This window comes from Monodelphis domestica, chromosome X, assembly GCF_027887165.1.
Source record: "Monodelphis domestica isolate mMonDom1 chromosome X, mMonDom1.pri, whole genome shotgun sequence".
In the NCBI taxonomy this organism is placed as follows: Eukaryota; Metazoa; Chordata; class Mammalia; order Didelphimorphia; family Didelphidae; genus Monodelphis; species Monodelphis domestica.
In genome coordinates this window covers 73,744,221-73,764,659 of record NC_077235.1, presented here as the reverse complement: position 1 = coordinate 73,764,659, position 20,439 = coordinate 73,744,221, and the positions used below count along the sequence as shown (strand labels likewise).

Below are 20,439 nucleotides of genomic sequence, written 5' to 3'. Positions count from 1 at the left end.
CTTCCCCCCCCCCCCCCCCCCGTGGGGCCTGGCCATTCGCTTGGGGAGACCCCGCATCCCCGCATCCAGGTCTGGAGGAGCTTTTGGGCTGGCCAAGCGTAAGTTTTGCTGGCAGGATCCCATTTGAACCTCGTGACGTCCCGGGGAGGTCGAGGCTAGGATTATCCCCGTTTTATAGATTCGAAAATCGAGGCCCAGAGCCAAACAGATTTGCCCGAGGGAAGGAGAGGCCCGGTTCTCGCTCCTCCCGACCCTTGGGGCTTCTGGGAGGGCCGAGCAGTCCAGCCCCAGCCGCCCCCTCTCCGGGTCCTTTTTTCCACTATCTCCCCGGTAGTTTCCTGTTCCTCCTACCTCGGAGGTTTCCCCCTCCCACTCTGCTGCCCTTCCGGCCAGAAAGATCAGCCCCAGCCCACTCGGTAGCCCCCCCGGCCCTCCTAGCAGGCGGGCCTGGAGCATGCTGGGTCGGGGAAGGGCTGGGGGCCCTTCTGGCCCCCAGGAAGGGCCGGGAGGATCTCTGGCCGGCCCCGCCCCTCCCCGTGCTGTGGTTGTCTGACCTAGTTGCCAGACGAACCTCTTCCCCAGGGCAGGCAGTGCCGACCTCAGCCTGTCCTTAACCTTCACACTGTCAGTTTGGCCGCCCGGGAAACAGATTCCCCCCTTCCTGTCTTCCTCGACTCCTTCTAGGAGGAAGGACCCCAGTGAAGGGGAGCCTGGAGGAGGGCGCTGCCAGGCTGCCCCCCACAAAAGGCGGGGCCCCATGAGGCTTTGGGGCTGGAGGAGAGACGGGAAGGTGGGGCAGCCCGAACCCTACGGGGGTGGGGGGGTGGCAAAGCCGGGAGAATTCGGAGCTAACGCAGTCTCGCCCTCTCCCTAAGGCCACTTGGCTAGCAGGAGCCACATCTGGGTGACATGTGCACATTTTCTGACCCCAGATCCAGCGCTGGGCCGAACGAAGAATGGATGGAGAGCCTTGAATGCCGACTGAGTTTAGACTTGCCTTGGAAATTTGTATTTCTGAAAATTAGGATTAAATGTTCTCCTCCCCAAAGCCACCTCTGGGAGGGAGGGAGCTCCTTGAGCAGCTTCCTGCCCCCAACATAGTCAGCACACCCACACTGATGGAAGGCAGGGGGGCAGGAGCGGGCGTGAATGACGGCCCTCCGGAGGTGGCACCCAGCCTTCAGAGCCATCCTTTCAGGGATGACAAGAGGCATCATCTCACATCCACTGCATGGTAGAGGGCAGCGAGGTGGCACTGCAGGGGATGATGCCAGGGACCAATAGTCTGTAGGAGCTGAGTTCAAATTTGCCTTCAGGTACTTCCTAGCTGGGTGACCCTGGACAATTCACTTCTCCCTGTTGGCCTCAGTTTCCTCCTCTGCCAAATGGGCTGGAGAAAGCCCAAATGGAGACCCCAAGAGTTGAACATGGCTGAAAAACGATTCAATGGCATCAGGAAGAGCGATTGGCCTGTGCCCTCCTAGCTCCAGGCCCAGGGATCTAACGGCCCCAGGAGTCTAGCCCTTTTTGTGCATTTCCCCAGCCTGGCCCAAGGGCTCCAGGTTAAGAATCTGTGACCCACCCCCACACGGCCTCTTCACGGAACAAAATATAAACTAGGAGAGAGCTTCGTCCTAAATCTAGAGCCTTTGGCAGAATTCGTTCCCCTCCCTCCGACTTGCACGATCGGCCCTCTCATTTCTGAGAAAGGCCCAGAGGAGGCAAAGGACTTGCCCAAGGCCACACAAGACAGATTGCACGGCCCTACTGCTCGCTCCTCCTCTGCTGCCCCGAGGAGGACGGGAGACCCGGTGGGGGCGGGGCCTAGTTGCACTGGCGGCTTCCCCCAGGCCCCGCCCCCAGCCTCGCCCGACGTGGCGACCCGAGAAGACGGGGGCGGAGGGTCTCTCCCTCCTCCCTCCTCCCGCCTCCTTCCCCAGCCCCGCCCCCGGCTCATCAGACTTTTAAAGAGATCCATTTAAAGGGGAAGTGACTCATTTTTCATAGGCTCGCCCGGCCCGGGCCGGCCCGCTCGCGGAGCCCCGGGGCTGGCTCGATCGCTCGCTCCCCCCCACCTCCACCCCGCCTCGTCCTCGGTGGCCGCGCGGGACCATGGCCGAGGGGGCGGCCCCTGGGGGACCCGGCGATCCCGCTTCCCAGCGTTTCCTCTACGAGGTGCCGGCCTGGGTCATGTGTCGCTTCTACCAAGTGATGGATTCCCTGGAGTCGGCCGACTGGCACAAGTTCGGTGAGAGGAGGCGCGATCGGGCGCCCGGCTGAGGGGAAGTGGCCCGGGCCCTCCCCCAGCCAGGCCCCAGGCACCGGGGGGAAGGCCAGGCCGGGGCGCTCCGGCCTCCCTGGGACGGGGAGGATCTTGGGACACCTGGAGCTCTTGTATCTGGAGCCATGAGAAGGGGCCGCCCCTTTGCCTGCATCGCTCTCTTCCCTCTGGCTGTCCCCACTCTGCTAAGGCCCCTCATCCCCTCACACCGAGACTACTGCGGGGGAGTGGGAGGGGGGCGGGAGGGGTCCCTGCCTCATTCCAGGCCGGCCAGCTCTTTCCTCCCCCACACACTCTCTCTCACTCTCCCAATAAACTCCAGTGGCTCCCTATTGCCTCTGGGATCAAACAAAATGAGGAAACTGAGCTGTTGAGTGACTTGTCTAAGGTCCCACAGCCAAGTGTGGGGATTCCATCTTGGGTCTTCCCCTGTCTCCCCCACACACTCTCTCTCACTCTCCCAATAAACTCCAGTGGCTCCCTATTGCCTCTGGGGTCAAACATAATGAGGAAACTGAGCTGCCAGAGGCGTTGAGTGACTTGTCTAAGGTCCCACAGCCAAGTGTGGGGATTCCATCTTGGGTCTTCCCCTGTCTAGCCCAGCACCTTAGCCACTCCTGCACCTTTTTTCTTAGAGGCCTTCGGGTTTAAGCCTCTCGTTTGACAGAGGGAACCAGGGGGTGGGGCCAGGATTCTGGTTGCAGGATGGTAAATCTGGGAACCTCCTTGCAGAAGAGGGAGGAAAGAGGAGCTGAGCTGGGGAAATCGAGGCAAAGGTTTAACCCAGACGCTTCTCTTTCCCTCTCCCCCATCTATTCCCTGGCCTGCTCCAAACCAGGACCACACAGCAGGGTTCAAAGGAGTGTCCCAGAGGCCAAAGGCTGGCTCTTCTCTTGCCTCCCCTCTCTGGTCCAGAAAGAGCAAGGGGGCTCGGGCTCAGTGTGAGGAGAGGAGGGCTGGGCAGAAGGCAGGGAAACCCCTTTGGCATCAGTTCCCTCCCCTTCCCCACCCAGAATTCTTTCTTGCAGGTAACTTGGGGCTCTGGCATTGATGGGATTGAGACTGGAAAGAAACTGGTGGTTATTTTAGGCCAGCTTCCTCATTTTACAGATGAGGAAACTGAGGCTCCCAAAAGGTGAAGCAACTTGTCCGAAGTCCTCCAGCAAAGCTAGCAGCAGAGCTAGAACTAGAACTCAGGTCTTTGGACTCCAAACTCCTCCATGGGTCCAAGAGTGAGACATGGTCAGAGTGAGGGCAGCCAGAGGGAGGCCCAGGAAGAAGCCTGGCCAGAGGACAGCTTTGACTGACTGGTCCCCTCGCTTGTCAGCATCCCTCATTGTTCAGGACCAGACTGAGCTTCGGCTGGGGGAGCGTTTTCATGACCGAACAGCCAGGATCATGTGGTCTTGGATTAACCGAAACGCCCGGGTAGCTGACCTCCTTCATATCCTCACTAGCCTGCAGCTGCTTCGGGCCCGGGACATCATCAGCGGCTGTGAGTCCGTCTGGCCATCCAGGGCCAGACGCCCAGCCCCTGCCTGCCTACCTGTCAGCACCCAAGTGGAGCCCCTCTCCAGCTCTCCCCTCAAGCTCCCTTGTCCTAGATCCCATGTCAGTGCTTAGATTGGGGAGGAGGCTAAGTTTCAGTTCAGAGAACTAGCCCTTCCCCGGGCCCTGAAGGCCCAGGGACTTTCCCCTGCCTCCCACACCCCAACCAGGCCCCAGCTGGGCTCCTAGAAATAGCATTTACCTACCCCCCCCCCAGGATCTCCCTCACCCTCCCTTGGGAACAGAGGCAGGCCTGTGGCCCTCCCCTTGGCCCCTTACCCATAGCCCAGATCATTCATTCCCAGCTGCCATTGCTTCTATGACACTGTCTTCTCCTTCCTTTAGGGGACCCCGAGCCCCCATCATTGCCCCCTGCTGCCCCATCTACCTGCACCCCCACCCCTCCGTGGCCCCCTCCTCACCCAAAGCCCCAAAGTGGCCCGAAGAAAGAGGGAGCCAGGCCTCGAGAGGCATGCCAGTCTTTCTCCACTTTTCCCTCCCCAGGTAACGACCAGGACCCAACTGGGGGCAGGGGGGGGGGGATCCTGCACCTGCTGAGAAAGGAGAGGGACGGCCCTTTGGGAGCCCTCCCTCAAAGATAGCAGGCCCAGGGCTCCACCCCAGCCTGGACACAACAGCGCACGTCCCTTTGGATTGGGGGGAGCGCCTTGTCTTCGCCCCCTCGGCTTTCTTTCTGGCTGGTGGGGCTAAGGCTCCGGGTGGTACCCCAAGAAGCGGCAGAGGCCCCAGGGCCTGGGCCTCCTGTCCAAGTGGATGGGGAGAGAGAGAGCAGTGGCTGGGTTGGGTGGCAGAGGCCCTGGGCCCAGATAACCTTCCCCTCCCCAAACTCTTCCAGGTTTCCCCTCAGACTCCTGGCCCTCCCCCTGCCCTCCCTCAAGCCCTGCACCCCAAAGGGCTGCTGGGCCACTCAGCTCTAACACCTCCTCTTCTTCCACAAAGGTATGTGCATTCCCTCGATCTGCCCCAAGTGCCCCCACTGGGCAGAGCCCTTACCTAGGCACTGGGGGGAGAGACTGGAACGAGCTGGAGGCCCCCACACTTGGGGAGCCCCCTCATCCAGTAGGGAAGAAAGAGAACGTCCAGAATACAGACGGACAGTTCATTTCAATTCAGCAGACACATTAAGTGCCTTGAGGAGGCAGTGTTGCCCAGTGGAAAGAGCCCTGGCTCTGGAGGCAGAGGCCCTGGGTTCAAATCCCAGCTCGGCCACTTCCTCCCCCATGTGACCTGTGGCAAGACACTTCCCCTCCCTGGGCCTCAGTTTCCTCTGTAAAATGAAGGAGTTGGGCTGGCTGACTTCTAAGGGCCCTGCCATCACTCTAGGAGCCTGCTTAGAGATGGGGGCCCAAGGACACAACTGAAAGCCCCTCAAGGAGCTTGCGTTATGACCTAGGACAGTCTAAAAGGCATTGAGTGCCTACCATGGGCTAGGAAGGAAGCACACCCTGCCCTCAAGGGCCTGTGTTCTGCCATAGACACAGATCTGGGCTTAAAGAGGCCTTAGAAGGGAAGAGAAGCCCTTATTTAACAGATGAGGAAACTGAGGCTATATGATGTTTCAGGGGAAAGAGAGGGGCAGCGGGAAGCAAGCCAAGCCATCAGAAGCATCCTGGGCCTCAGGGGAGGTGGGTGGGATTGAAGGGACAGAGGCAGAGGCCTTAGACTTACCTGGAACAAGTCCTCCAAGATGGCAGAGACCTCCCTGGCATGAGAAACAGGGAAGGAGAGGATTCTGGGTAAGATTAGAGTTGGCCCTGGCCCCCTTTGACCAGCTATCCCAGAGCCACGTCAGAAAGGTCCCAGACCTCAGCATGACTGGCCTGGTATTTCCTCCTCGTACCCAAGTGAGAGCCCAGACACTACCTTATTGGTGGTTCAGTGCTGCCACCACAACTGACGATGAAAGTTGAATTCCTGCAGGAAAAGGAGCGGGCACCCATGAGTGGCCTGGTGGCATGCCTGAGGCCACTGGGCAGAGGGAGACATCAAGCTCTGGCTGTTCCCGCCTCACCCACCGGGGGGGCGGGGGGGGATCTCCTGTTTCAGCAAGGAGAAGAGAACAAAATCTCCCCTGTGGAGTATGCCAGCCCACCCCCCTTCCGCTGGCCCCTCCTTGAGATTACCCAGGCCACCCGCAACTTCTCAGAGGAGCTAAAGATCGGCGAGGGAGGCTTCGGCTGCGTGTACCGGGCGGTCATGAGAAACACCTCCTATGCTGTGAAAAGGCTCAAGGAGGTGGGACTTAGGGCAGGGGGGTGGTTTGGAGGAGGCAGGAGGTCCTGGGTTCCAATCTGCTCTCCGACACTTCCTAGCTGAGTGACCCTGGACAAGTCCCTTAAGCCCCCCTCACCTAGCCCTTAGCGCTCTTCTGCTTTGGCCTCACACACAGTGTTGATTCTAAGAGCGAAGGTAAGGCTAAGGGAGGCCTCAGGAGGCCCCAAGCTGGGATAAACTAAACTTGGATGTCGAGTGAGGGCTCCAGGGATGGAAGTATGTGGTTGCACCAATCGAACGCAGTGGAGGAATAGCCAGGCTTTCCCACCCCACCTAGTAGCAGAGGTGGCCCTTGGCCCTGGGGGGTGCACAGGCTGGGGGGAGCTGCTTGAGGCTCCTTCCTCTAACCCTGGCTACAGGACGCAGAGCTGGAATGGAACACCATTAAGACAAGCTTCGGCACCGAGGTGGAGAAGTTGTCTCGGTGAGCTCCCAAGAGCCCCTGCCTGAGCTTGAATCCCTGGGAGTTGGGCAATGAGGGCCAAGGAGGGATGACTGCAGGCTGAGGCGGGAGTGGGACATCAGAGAGAGAGTGCTGGACTTGCTCTCAGGAACACTGGGTTCAAATGATGTTGTGTGAGCCTAGGCGGGTCACTCTGTCTTTCTTTCTTGGCCTCAGTTTCCTCATCTGTAAGATGGGAATATCGTGGGGCACAATAGAAATATTAGTTATTCTCATGGTCGTTGTGCTCATCATCCAGAATCTCACTGGGAGTTAGTGGAGGCAAAGCCAGGCTGGGTCCTTTGTTTGAGGATGGGCTAGCCTTCTGGTCTGTGGATTGGGAACCCAAGACAGAGGGAGAGATGGTGAGCAATCATCGGGGGCCTTTTTGGAAACAGTCCTTCATGGCTTCTGGCCTGGCCTTCCTCAACCAGGTTCCGTCACCCAAACATCGTGGATTTTGCTGGTTACTGCATCCAAGACAACGTCTATTGCCTGGTCTACGTTTTCCTCCCCAACGGCTCCCTGGAGGACCAGCTCCACTCTCAGGTATCCCAGTGACTCCTGGGTGCTTTCCCAGGCCCGATTCTTGCCTTTAGGGCACCAGAACCTAGGGGAAACTCATTCAGCAGGCATCTCCAGGGTACCGATCCCACTGGCACTCCAATAACTTGGCTTCCCTTCTGTCGATATCTCCATCCCTCGCCACCCCTTGTAACAGAGCTTAAAAAAGAAAAGGGGGGAAAGAGTCAACAAAACCACCCAGCACGTTGACAGTGCATGCACTATTCCACCCCCTGAGGCCCCCACACCTCTGCAAAAAAGGGACATTCTCCAGGGCCAAGCTCGATTATTAGAGGGACCCAATATGCACTGGAGAGGGAAGATGGCAGCACGGTTTTGTTCTTTCTGTTTCCATTGTGGTAATCTGTTGTGTGTAGTGTTTTCCAAATTCTGGTTACTTCACTCTGCATCAGTTCCATGATTCTTTGAATTCATGTTCATCTTTTTTTAAAACCCTCACCTTCCATCTTGGAATCAATACTGTGTATTGGTTCCGAGGCAGAAGAGTGGTGAGGGCTAGGCAGTGGGGGTCAAGTGACTTATCCAGGGTCACCCAGCTGGGAAGGGTCTGAGATCAGATTTTTTTTAAGCCCTCACCTGCCATTTTGGAATGAATACTATGTATTGGTTCCAAGGCAGAAGAGTGTTAAAGGCTGGTCCGTGGGGGTGAAGTGACTTGCCCAGGGTCACCCAGCTGGGAAGTATATTTTCATCATTTTTTGATAGGGCAGAAATATCCCATGACATTGTGACTTGAGACCTTTCTCCTTTGTCCTCCTTGGAGGTAGGATCTCTGGGTAAAGGGTGCAGACCGTTTTAATGAGTTATTTACCACAATTCCAAACTGCTTTTCAGAATGGTTAGAGCCAAGTCCCAAAAAAAGTATTAGTGTGCCTGTCTTGCCACAGCCCCTCCGACACTGACTGTTTCCATCTTGTGTCATCTTTGCCAGTTGGCTGGGCCTGAAGGGAAGCTAAATAGAGAGGGGAGCGAAAGGATGGGGGATGAGAGGGACGGGGAGGAATTGATAAGAGCCTGGAGGAGAGAGAATTAGGTCTCTAATCAGGCTGGAAGAGCCTGCCTTGAGGATGTAGGGAAGGTGGATAGCCCATTTTCTAGATGGGAAAAGTGAGGCTTAGACATAGGAGCTGACATGCCCAAGTCAGTAGGCCTCTGAGAGCTACCAGTTCTCCATCCTAACCTGTCTTTCTCTTTCCAGAACCAGAATCCTTCCCTCCTCTCCTGGGCTCAGAGAGTAGATATCTTGCTTGGCACGGCACGAGCCATCCAGTTCCTACATCAGGACAACCCTAGCCTCATTCATGGAGATGTCAAGAGGTGAGAGGGCAGGGAAGAAGGAATGCCGGGGAAGAAACAACCTAGCAAATTAACAAATATTAAGTGCCTACTGTGTGCTGAGGATACAGAGACAGTCCTGCCTTCAAGAAACTTATGTTCTAGAGGCAGATAGGTAGCTCACTGGATAGAGAGCCAGGCCTGGAGATGAGATGGGAGGTCCTGGTTTCAAATCTGGCCTCAGACATTTCCTGGTTGTGTGACCCTGGGCAAGTCACTTAACTCCCATTGCCTAGCCTTTGGTGCTTTTATGCCTTGGAACCAATATCAATTCTAAGACAAGACATAAGAGTTAAAGAAAAAAAAAAGGAGCTTATGTTCTATGGGGGGAGGGGGGGAGCATGTACACATAAATAGATGCAAAATCTGTATAAAGGAATGGCAGGAGTGACACTAGTAGCTGATTGGAGTATGGGGAGAAGAAAGGGCTCAAGTAGTAGTTGGTGCTGGAGTTGATCTTTGAAGGAGCTTTAAATTCCCAAAAAATGTGTTTGTAACTGATCCCAGAGGTAATAGGGAGTTATTGAAGCTTCTTGAGCAAGGCAGTGACAAGATCCAGCTGGTGCTTTAGGAATAGCAATTTGGCAGCTGAGGGGAGAATAACTTTGCTGGGGAGACCCAGACCAAAGGGAATCGTCATGCTGACTCAATGTGGGGGAAAGATTTGGAGAAGACCAGGAAGGGGCTGGCCAGTCTTTGCCCCGGCCTGGACCAGGAACACCCTCAGAGCTCATTATTAGAGAGACAGTGTGCTGTGGTGTTTTTTTTTTTTGGGGGGGGGGTTTAACCCCTTACCTTCCATCTTAGACTGAAGAGCAGGAAGGGCTAGGCAACTGGGATTCAGTGACTTGCCCAGAGTCACCCACCTGGGAAGTGTCTGAGGCCACATTTGAACCCAGGACCTCCCGTCTCTGCTTGGCTTTCACTCCACTGAGCCACCCAGCTGCCCCCTGCCATGGTGTTTTGAACATTAGATTTGGATTCAGTGAGCTCAAGGCTCAAATCTTGCCTCAGATTCTTAGGAGGCTCCTATGACCCTGAGGTCACATGTCAGGGGTCAGGGCAGGCAGATTAATAGGCAGGGTAGAGCCCCCTATCAATAACCAGCTATTATATAGCACCGAGAGAGAGGATAGATGGGAGGTAGAGTCAGGGATGGGGGGTGGGGGGTGGAAGAGGCCATTGAAATAACCCAAGAGCCCTGACTGTATCCAGGAGTCGAGGAAGGAGCAAATGATGACCCCGAGGACAAGCCCAGGAAACTGGAAGGGTGGAAAGGTGGCACAAAGGAATTAGTTGGCCCTTCCATCCTGTCTAGGAGCCATGTTTTGAGTAAAGGAGAAAATCAGTCAATCGGGAGCAAGTCCCCTTGGTTTACAAAGGACCCCTGCCCATCAGATGTGTTTTTGGTGGGGTGGGATCCCTGGGAGTGAAATGTGCTTCCTGGCTTGTTCCCTCCTCCCTCTGACAACATGCATTGGGCTGGAAACTGGCTGAGTTTCAGATGCGTTCTGGGAAACAGAACAGAGCTAACCAACTCACACGGGGACTAAGTCCATACGTAGCCAGCTGACCTCGATTGTTGCCAAGTCAAAGTTGGACAGAGACACCCGAGGCAGTGTGGGCCAGCTCAGACCTGGATCCAAGTTGCCGATAAGTTGTCAGGCAGCTTTTGTTTAAAGATCAGCCCTTTTTCTGGGGGTGATGCTCGCCATCCAGGGGTATCTTGTTCTGCCTCTCTAGGGCCAAGCCAAACAATCGATTTCAGCTATCATGGGGGCGTAGACCTAAAGGGCCATCTTGGTCAACCCTTTCATTTTACAGATGAGGAAACTAAGGCTCAAGGAGGTGAAGTGACTTGCTCATGGTCACACATTGACTCCTAGAGGCAGAGCAAGAAGAGACCTGAGGGGCCCTACTGTGGTCCATCATCATCTCTTATTTTACAGTGGAAGAATCCAAGGCCCAGGGAAGGAAAGGAACTTGCCTAAGGTCACCGAAAAAATCAGAGGCCTAGAACTAGGAGGGACTTCGGAAGCCAGCTAGTACAACCCCCTCTTTTTCCAGAGAAGGAAAATGAGGCCCAGGGAGGGAAGGGACCTGCCTGCCCATGAGCACACAGAGAATATAAGACAAAGCTGAGATGTGACCCCAGATGTCAGCTTCTGATTGGAAGAGGCCCCAGACATCATCTCACCCAACCACCTCCTTTTATAGTCGAGGAATCTGAGGCTTAGAGAAATTCAGTAACAGCAAAGACAGAGCTAGGAAGTAGAAAATACAGGACTAGACTCCCAATTTCCCTCCTCACCCAGTGTCCTTTGCGCCAAACCATATGGTCTGCTCATTCATATTTAAATATGTTCGAGGTTGGGGAGAGCAGCATTTCAAAGGCAACTCTCCAGTGTTTGGACTACCCATGGCTTTGGCCACAGGAAGTGGCATGGGGCTTTCGAAAGAGCACCATGGGCCGAAATCCCAGCCCTGCCACTTACTCCCTCTCTATGTGACCTTGGGACAAATCAGCCCCCCTCCCCAGGCCTCAGTTTCCCCCTCTGTAAAATGAGGGGATTGGACTACAAGGTTACTGTGGTCCCTTCCAGCTACAGACCTAGGGTTCTATGACCTTCTCTTGCCTCAGTTTCCACATCTGTTGAATGAGGGAGTTGGATACTGAGGCTTCTTCCTGACTGTTTAAATTGAAGATCTACTCCCTCAGCATTTACAAATGGACTCCACCACCCATAAGGTCAAGAAGCTTGTACCTGCTTTTTGGAAATCCCATTATTTAGAAATGCAACAACAATCATTTCTTCCCTTTAAGAATTCTTGTTTAGGGGGCAGCTGGTTGGCTCAGTGGATGGAGAACCAGGCCTGGAGACAGAATGTTCTGGGTTCCAATCTGTCCTCAGATATGTCCCAGCTGGGTGACCCTGGGCAAGTCACTCTACCCCCATTGCCTAGGCCTTACCGCTCTTCTGCCTTGGAACCAATACACAGTAGTGATTCTAAGATGGAAGGGAAGAGATTGAAAAACATTTTATTTAGAAGAGCCTACAGGGCAGCTAGTATGGCTTAGTGTTAGAGGGCCAAGCCTGGAGATGGTAGGTCCTGGATTCAAATTTGGCCTCAGAAACTCCATAGCCATATACTAGCCCTTACCACTCTTCAGCCTTGGAACCAATATGTAGTTTTGCTTGTACGATGGAAGAGAAGGGTTTAAAAAAAAAGAATTTGTGTCCAGGGCGCTTCCTCGCTTGCGCACTTATCACTGCCGTGACGGGGGTGGGAGTTAAGTTTAACAGCTAAGATTTGGGAGCAGTGTGTTTCCCTGACTGTTAGCCCATCCAGGTGAAATGTCCCCAGTGCCTTCAAGCAGGCCTTGCGAGGCCTCAGACATTATTCTCAAGGGCCGTGATCTGGGGGGAGAGCAAGGACGGGGCTGAGTTTCCTTGGCTCCTTCTCTCCCTTGCCTCCCCCAGCTCTAACATCCTCCTCGATGAGAAGTTCGTGCCCAAACTTGGAGACTTTGGCCTGGCCCGCTTCAGCCGCTACTCGGGGGCTGCCTCCGGTAAGAGCAGCTCCCTGGCCCGAACTCAGACTGTTCGGGGCACCCTGGCGTACCTGCCCGAGGAATACGTCAAGACAGGAAAGCTGACGGTGGAAATCGACACCTTTAGTTTTGGCGTGGTAAGAGTCTGGCCCCTGGAGGGGAGGGGAAGGGAGGCGCCCTGGGTATGGCCCTGTGGAGCAACAGGAATAGCCTGATGGAGGAGAGGGACAGGGTGGCAAGGTGGTGGCGAGCTTGAAAATTAGGGCCTGCAGAACACCAGACTGCCCAGGAAGCCTGAGGTCCTCCCTTTGGGGCTTTGAGGCAAATTTGAGGCTGCCCACACTGATGGACCTTGGTGGGGCTGGCGGCTGGGTGTGAGCGAAGGCGGCCCAGAGTTCTCTTCTGAGCAGGGCACAGTGCATGGAAGCTAGGCCTCAAGGCTTAGTGTGAGGGCAATAGTGATTCTCTTCCCTTCCCCACCCCCTTTCCCAACTGAGAAGACCCAGGACACCCCCAGCCAAACACAGGGCTGCAGGAAAGTGCCAGCGAGGCCTAGAGTTTGGCTGTTACCACCCACCCTTGCCTTGCCTGAGCACCAGTGTGACTGCACGGAGGCCGCCATCCCTGGAGAGCCAGTGGGGCAGCCTGCCTGCCTTCTCCTTCCAGCCTCCTCCCATCCCCAGTGTCTAGCTGGGCACCTGTCCCAGCCCTTCTTTGTAGACTATCCTACCTTTTCCTCAGGTGCTGCTGGAAATCCTGACCGGGTGTCGAGCCATCGAGACAGATGGGGCCAGAACCAAGTACCTGGTGAGTCAGCGGGTGAGGAAAGGGAAGGAGGAGTCCCCTGTGACAGATGGGAGAAAATCCAGAGAGGCAGGTGGAAGCTTGGGGCCAGGAAGCTCCTGCCAGCTTGAAGCCTTTATGCCTGGGCTGGGCCCAGAAAATCTCCCCATTAAAACAGCATCTTTCAAAGCAGAACCTGTCTCACCTCCTGAGGGTTCAAAGGGTTTTTCTTTGTCACTGGACCAATTGGGATGGAGCCAGTCTAGGGTGGAGTTGGCCAGCCACTACCAGGCAAAGGCCTAGAGTAAGGGCTGGGAGATGGATCCTGTCCCGAGAGGTGGTTGAGAAGGCAGAAGCTCGTGATTCCTGCCGCTTAACTCTGGGCCCCCTGATCACCTAGGAGGGTTCATTTAAGATGTCCCTGGATTCCGCCTGAAGCTATTTCTAGCCCAGATCTCCTCCTAGGCTCAGGGGAAATTATTCCTTGCTGCTCAGGGTGAGATGTCCCCTTCATGGTCCTGAAGCCCTTCTTGTGAGCTGAATGGGAGGGCCCTATGGCAGTAGGACTCAGTCAAAAGAGACCTGGATTCGAATTCTGCATCTGATACTAACTCACCCTGTGACTGGGCAAGGCACTCAACTGGTCTTTTCATTGGAAAAAATGGGGAAGTGGCAGTACTTGCATTCCCCACCTCACCAGGTTGATGGTGGATATAAAGAGCATCAACAGTCCAGGGAACATCCCGGAGAGGACAACCAGGATGATGGAGGGCCCAGTCTTTGTCATACGAGGACTGATTATCTTTCATTTGGAAACTTTTATTTATCCCATTAATTTATACTATTTTTGCATGGTTCCATGATTCCTGTTCTTTCCCTTCCCCCTCCCAGAGCCAACAAGCATTTCCTCTGCGTTTTACATGTGCCATTGATCAGGCCCTATTTCTGTATTGTTGATATTTGCAACAGGGTGATCATTTAGAGTCATATGAGGACTGATGAAGAGAACTGGGGAAGGGGCAGCTGGGTGGCTCAGTGGATGGAGAGCCAGGCCCAGAGACGGGTCGTCCTGGGTTCAAATGTGGCCTCGGACACTTCCTAGCTGGATGACCCTGGGCAAGTCACCTATCATTGCCTAGTCCTTACCATACTGTATATATATATACACACACTATAACCTATACTGAATACTGGTCCTAAGACAGGGTGAGGTTTTTGAAAAACTCACTTGGGGGTGTGTAGCTTGGAGAATAGCAGAAATGGCAGCAGAAGGGCATGAGCTACCTCTGGGGGTTGGGAGGCTACAGTGATTAGCCTTGCTCTGCTTGGCCCCAGAGGGCAAAACCGGAAGCCATGAAAGTGCAAGGAGGCCAAATCAAATGGTCATAAAAACCCAGCGAGAGCACCCAGGGAGGTAGTGAGTTCCCCTACACTGGAGGTCATCAAGCAGAGGCCAGGTTGGACCGGGTGCTCTGAGATCTCTCCCACCTCGCCTCTGACATTCCTTGAGTACAGACTCACATCCAGCACCTTGTAAAGCTCAGGATGTGTCCAGAAGGCTCAGAGATTTGCAAAGAGTGACATGGACAGGGCAGCTACCTACCTGTGTGAGACCATGGGCAACTCACTGAGCCTTACGTTCATCACCTACCCACAAAATGGGAGAGGAGCCTGATTAGACTCGATGGCCTCTAAGGTCCCTTCCAGGCCCCACTGTCTGGTCACTATTGTGATTTCTCCTCATAAGTGATTTGGTGACTAAAGCCATGTACCTTGGATGATGCCATGGAAGGCCCTGTGGGCATTGAGTCATGCCTCCCCTCCAGCATTGGAGTCTTGAATCAAAAGAGACCTCAAAGATCCTCATTTAAGAGAAGAGAAAATCGGTCCATGAAATTGAGGTGACTTGCCCAAGGTCACCTAGCTAGCAAATGTCTGAGATGGGATTTGAACCCAGGTCTTCCCACAGGTGCTCATACAGCCACTGAACTGTTGTTCTATTATTGGGAGACCCAAATTTTTCCGAAGTTTGGCTCAAGAAGTTTTCATTAATGGGAAAATAAAACCGTCAGAAGGCAGGCCAGAGCTGGGTCTCCATTGGGATTTCCTCAGCCCAGAGCAGGCATTGGTGGATATTTGGGTACCTGGCTCACTCCACTGGAGAAGGAAGTGGAGAGAGGAGTGCAAGGTGCCTACCTGGGAGCAACAGGAATGGGAAAGGTCAGAGTGGGACGGGGACACTTGGGAAGGCTGCCCCTTGGTCAAGCCTTGCTTTTGATCCCACAGAAGGATTTAGTTGAGGAAGAAGAAGAAGAAACTCTGGCCTCCTGCAAAGGGATGGCAACAGGCGCCGGAGTGGACCTGGAGGCCCGGGCTGCCCAGATCGGCTCTCGACTTTATGCCAAGTACACAGACTCCAGGCCTGGGAAGTGCCCCCCAGAGCTGGGCCAGGAGCTAGGACGGCTGGCATGTCGCTGCCTGCACCGCCGGGGCAAGAGGAGGCCTCCCATGACCAAGGTACAGATGGCCCCAGGAGCTGAGGGAGGGCCAGGAGTCAGGTGGAGGCAGCCTTGTCAATCAGAAGTTGTGTTTGCAGTGATGGGGGTTTGCCGGGAGGTCTCATTTCAGACCTTTCTCTAGGTTCAGGCCTGCCTTAGGTGCACTGCTTGCAGTATGCTCTAGGGCCCTGCCTCAGGCACCCTTGTCCTTCCTCATTCTCCTGATGCCACCTGAGCGTAAGGTCATGTGATCTTAGACTTTGAGCTGTGAAGAACCTCTGGCCAACAGTGGAGGAGAAAGGACTGGCCCAAGGTCACTCAGGTAGTGAGCATCAGAGACAGGATTCCAACCTCTGAATCCTTCATCCTTTTCCCTCTTGAATGGAGCCTCCTCCTTTCTATCAAATCCAAAACTTCATCAAAAGCCCATGTTCATTTGGTAACTTGCTCTGGGCCCCAAGTGACTCCTCTCCACTCAGAAACGTTGAGTCTACTGTACTGGAGACATTGCCTTCAGAAAATGGAGCCGCTTAACCCAGGGGGCCTATTGCCACCTCTCTTGGAGGAAACAGTAGTGTCCCCAGGCCTGGACTTAGGAGAATGAGGAACTACTTAGGGAAACGAGGGCCTCCATTAAGAGTAGGATTTGATTAATAGTGGATAAGGAGGCAGCTAGGTGGCTCAATGGATAAAGACCGAGGCCTGGAGAAAGGAGGTCCTGGGTTCAAATTTGACTCCCTAGCTGTATGACTCTGGACAAGTCACTTAATCCTTATTGGCTAGGCTTTCCCACTCTTCTGCCCAGGGATTAATACAAAGTATTAATTCTAAGATGGAAGGTAAGGGTAAAACAAACAGTGAATTGGCATTGCCTATGGAGTTGAGCACCCTGGGGGGGGGCGGGTTATATCCCAGCTCTGCCCAGCAAGGCCTGTGTGACCTTGGACCATTCACTTCCCACCTCTGAGCCTCAGTTTCCTCTTCTGTATAATGAGAAGGTTGGACTGGATGGCCTCTAAGGCCCTTCCAGCTCTGGGTCTTATGGGTGACCTTGGGCAGGTCACTTCCCAACCCTAGGCCTCAGTTTCCTTCTCTGTAAAATGAAAGGGGTGGACTAGCTGGCCTTTCAGGTCTCTTAGTTCTAAATCCAAGATCCTCTGCTCTTCACAGATATATGAAAGTCTAGAGAAGCTCCAGGCCTCAGTGGGGCCATCGGAGCGAGAGGCTGGCAGCAGGGGCCCGGCCTCACCTCAGGAGGACTCTTACATGTTTACTCCTAACTCAGCACCCGATGGTGGAACACCTTTGCTGCACTCCCAGGCCAGGGCATGGCATCGGCAGCCCCCTCCCTCGTCGCACGGGTCCCGTGCTCAGGACTCCAAGCAGCTCTGGAATCACCCCAACCAGCCCGTAGAAAGTGACGAGAGCACACCTGGCCTCTGCGATGTTCTCAATTCCTGGAATTTGAACCAAAATTCGCCCTCAGTGCCAAGCCTGCCTGGTGGCCCAGGGGAGAGGCCAGAAGCTCAGGCCTTGTGTTCTCTTAGGCAGACTTCCTGTCAACCTGAGGCAGCAGCTTCAGGAGAGAGCTGGGGGAGTCAGACCAAGACAGGCAGCTTGGGACATGGACAGAACAGCTCTGAAGGTAATCTGGGGACCCTCCATCAAGAAATCTGACTTAAACACTAGGGTAGGAGGAGACTGTAACCCACCCCGTGTCCCCGGGTTTCATGGGGAAGGATAGTCAGTGCATGGAGATTCAAGGAGTGAGCAGGCTGTTACTGAGCGCACTCAACTCTGGAGTCTGCAGGCCTCTGGCTTTAGCCTGGGACAAAGCTCTCTCCCGTACTTAAGGGGAAAGAGACTCCTGTAAAGGCAACTAACCGAAGACTGAGGACTGAGTACAAGCTCTAGGATCCAAGCCCCAGAGCTCACCTTAGACACAGTTAGTTTAATTACTTGCTCTAATTCCTTCTAAAACTTATAACTGTAGTTACTTATCTACAGGATTATACGTGATCACTCTGTTCATAATCAACAATGTAAAAGCACTAGAACAGTTCTCCTTTCAGTGGTCGCCTAGGCCAACTCTGGAGATCCAGAAAAGCAAAAGGCAGTCCCTGCCCTCCTGGAGCTCAGTCTAGAATTGAGGAAAGAGTGAAGAGTGGGAAGGAGCTAGCATGAAGAGGGCTTGGGAAAGGCTTCCTGTAGAAGTCGTGGAGCCGAGATGAAGAGGGAGAGCATTGTAGGTGTGGGACATGGAATATGCCCACGTGTGGCCTGGAGCTGAGAGACGGCGTGTCTCACTCATGGGACAGCCAAGGGGGCCAGAGACACTAGGTTGAAGACCATAGATATCGACGGGGAATGGGGAGTGTAAGATGTAGGGCAGGGGGGCTAGGTTATGAAAGGCTTTAATATTATATTTGAAGCCACTGGAGAGAGGGAAAACATAGTCATATACATGCTTTAGGAAGAACAATTGGACATCTGAATGGAGGATGGCCTGGAGTGAGGGGCGCTGGGGCATATACAAGAGATAGGAAAGTACAATCAGTAGGCCTTAGTAGCTCACTGGATTATAGGGAATGAGACAGAATGAGGGTGACAGGTTCTAAGCTTGGGTCACTAGGAAGGTGATAGGGCCCTCAAAATTAATTGGAAAATTAGGGACGGCTCAGTGGATAGAAAATCAGGCCTGGAGATGAGAGATCCTGGATTCAGATTTGACCTCGGACCCATTCTGGCTATGTGACCTTGGGCAAGTCACTTAACCTCCATTATTGCCTAGTGCTTGCTGCTCTTCTTCCTAGGAACCGATACTTAGTATTGTTTCTAAGACAGAAGATAATGATTAAAAATAGAAGAAGAAGAAGGGAGTTAGAAGGGAGAAAGTAGAGACCCTTAGTGTAGATAGCCATCTGGAAGAGTTTAGCTACAAAGGACAGAAGAGCCGGGACGCTAGCTGACAGAGATGGAAAGATCAATTGGAGACTTTTCAGGATGGAGGAGGCATGGGCACGTTTGGAGGCAGTAGGAAAGGAGCCAGCAGAATGGGTCCAAAGAGCTTGAGAGAAAAACTGCCCTCCAAGTCACTGTTTGCTTCTTGGTTTTTGTTGTGCCCCCGACCTGGACCTCTCCTGATCCCATCTCTCTGGGCGGGGCTCCTTTCTTAACCAGAGAGCGACACCTCCGAAAGGCCTCAGATCATCATTAACCCTGCCCGCCAGAGGTTTGTCCAGAAACTGGCCCTATATGAAAATGGAGTACTCAACAGCCTGGAACTCCTTTCCTCCAGCTCTTCCCCAGGTAGCAGGCTTTTCCCCTTCTCCAGATGACCACTACCCTCCCTGACCCCTCCTGGGCCAAGCTAATGTGTTCACTCGGGGGACCTTTGGCCTTCTTTTCCCATTTTCTCCCTTTGGTTAATAGGAAAAGGACCGGCTTTTATTTCCTCTTGTGGATTTTTGTCCCTCCCCCACCCCATCTTTCCTTTCTCATGTGTCCTTAGCCTGTCCCTGGGCCCCCCCTTTTAAGTAGGCAGTCTCAGGCCCTCTCCACACCACATGGGGTCTAGTTAGATCCATCCAAGGAGCAGGCCTCCCGAATGACCGATGGATCTCTCCAGTCTTTCTCCTCCGTAGTCTCTGGCTGAGTCTCCTTAAAAGAGGATGATGGGAACTAGAAATTTGCTTTCTAAACCCAGCTGCCTTTTCCCTCCCTAGGTTTGGGGCTGGACCAAGGAAACAAGCAGGGGCCTGAGGAAAGTGACGAATATCAGAGCTGATTTGCTCATGTGGACAGATAACCCAGAAATGGAAGTCAAAGTTCTCAATGGTTGGACATTCTCAAAGTACAAGAACACTCATCTCTGAGTCAGGGACAGAGATCATGGTTGGAGCGAGCACCCCTGAGGGAGGAGGCCCAGGTCCAAATGCCTTCCCGTCAGGCCTGGATGTGACACTGACCCAAGGGTGTTTACTTTCTCTCTCTCTCATGGGGCTCCAAGTCTTGTATCGGACTAGCACGTAAGGAGAAAAACCTTGCCTGCCTCTAGGGTGTTAGGCCATGACTGTCTCAGATTGTAAAGAATTGTAAAGAAGCTCGAGTCCTCTCCTAAAGGGGCTTCCCATTAGCAGCTGGGTGGGAGGAGAGAAAACAGATAGCTCACCTGGCCCTGATAGTTCATGCCTCCTGGGGCCAGACGGGGACACCTTCCACACTTCCTTGGCAAGATTTAACCTGAAAATCGGAAGCCTTGCCTTGTGGACCCTTTCCTAAAGAAGTAGGTTTGGGAGGCAGGAGAGTAACGGTACGCTCCCACTCAGACCCTCCCCCCCAACACACACACACACCCCTTTGCCCTTCAGCATGAGACAGCCTGGGAATGGCCCACTGGGGAAACATGAATTAGATGAGGCTCCCAAGCCAAGCCACAGAGCAGAGCAGGAAGTGAAGGTTCTTACCATGCCTGACGTCAATGCTCGCCCCAGGGATCTGGACTGGGCTGCTAGGAAGTCTGGCCCCAAATGGAAGCAACTCCAAAGTAGGGAAGGTCTTGGCGATCCTTGGCTGGGGCCAGCTTACCTCTGCTGATGGGGAAGGAGGAACAGAGGCACTGATTACAGAATCAAACCGACTCGCACGTGGTGCCAAATCCCCTGATTTCTTCGACCTTTGTAGCCTGGGACTGGTGCACAGAGTACCTCAGAAGCTTGGGAGTGTGCTTTGCAGCTGGCTCAGCTGCGGCCCTTGCCTGGCCATCTAGTAGTCACTACAGGCCCCAGGCCAGCCCACTCTGAACAAAGCTATGCATTTGATGAAGACCACATTTTCCTTGAGCAATAAAGTCTTCTGGATATTTTTTACCTCTGGCTGGTTTCTTGTGTGGACTCTGAAGATCTTGGGAAAGCCTGACCTTCTCTAGAGTCCACTAGGCTTATCAGAAGAGGACTACGCTTCCATCTCTTCCCTCCACCACTTCCTGGATGCTCTTCCTTAGTCACTAGGCCCAAACATTCAGTCTGGTACTACTTGGACCATTCATTTAGACCTCAAACACCATCAATTCCAACCACTTTATTTTACATGTGAGGAAACAGGCCCAGGTGAGGCAAAG

General features: G+C 53.9%; 1 protein-coding gene across 2 annotated transcripts; it reads left to right on the top strand.

The window, feature by feature from the left end:
- The first annotated feature begins 1,990 nt into the window (after positions 1–1,990).
- Positions 1,991–20,188, top strand: IRAK1 (interleukin 1 receptor associated kinase 1). 2 transcript variants are annotated; one of them, XM_056809452.1, is made up of 14 exons: positions 1,993–2,248; positions 3,609–3,776; positions 4,175–4,333; positions 4,686–4,789; positions 5,897–6,085; positions 6,484–6,548; positions 7,001–7,115; positions 8,350–8,468; positions 11,969–12,176; positions 12,781–12,846; positions 15,109–15,339; positions 16,491–16,965; positions 18,501–18,629; positions 19,046–20,188. In XM_056809452.1, the coding sequence occupies exons 1-14, from the start codon at positions 2,113–2,115 to the stop codon at positions 19,105–19,107; spliced, it is 2,226 nt and encodes a 741-aa protein (XP_056665430.1). In that variant the 5' UTR covers positions 1,993–2,112; the 3' UTR covers positions 19,108–20,188. The 2 variants fall into 2 exon arrangements, with proteins under 2 accessions (XP_056665431.1, XP_056665430.1); XM_056809453.1 differs by lacking the exon at positions 18,501–18,629 and having other exon boundaries at positions 1,991–2,248.
- Positions 20,189–20,439: the final 251 nt, after the last annotated feature.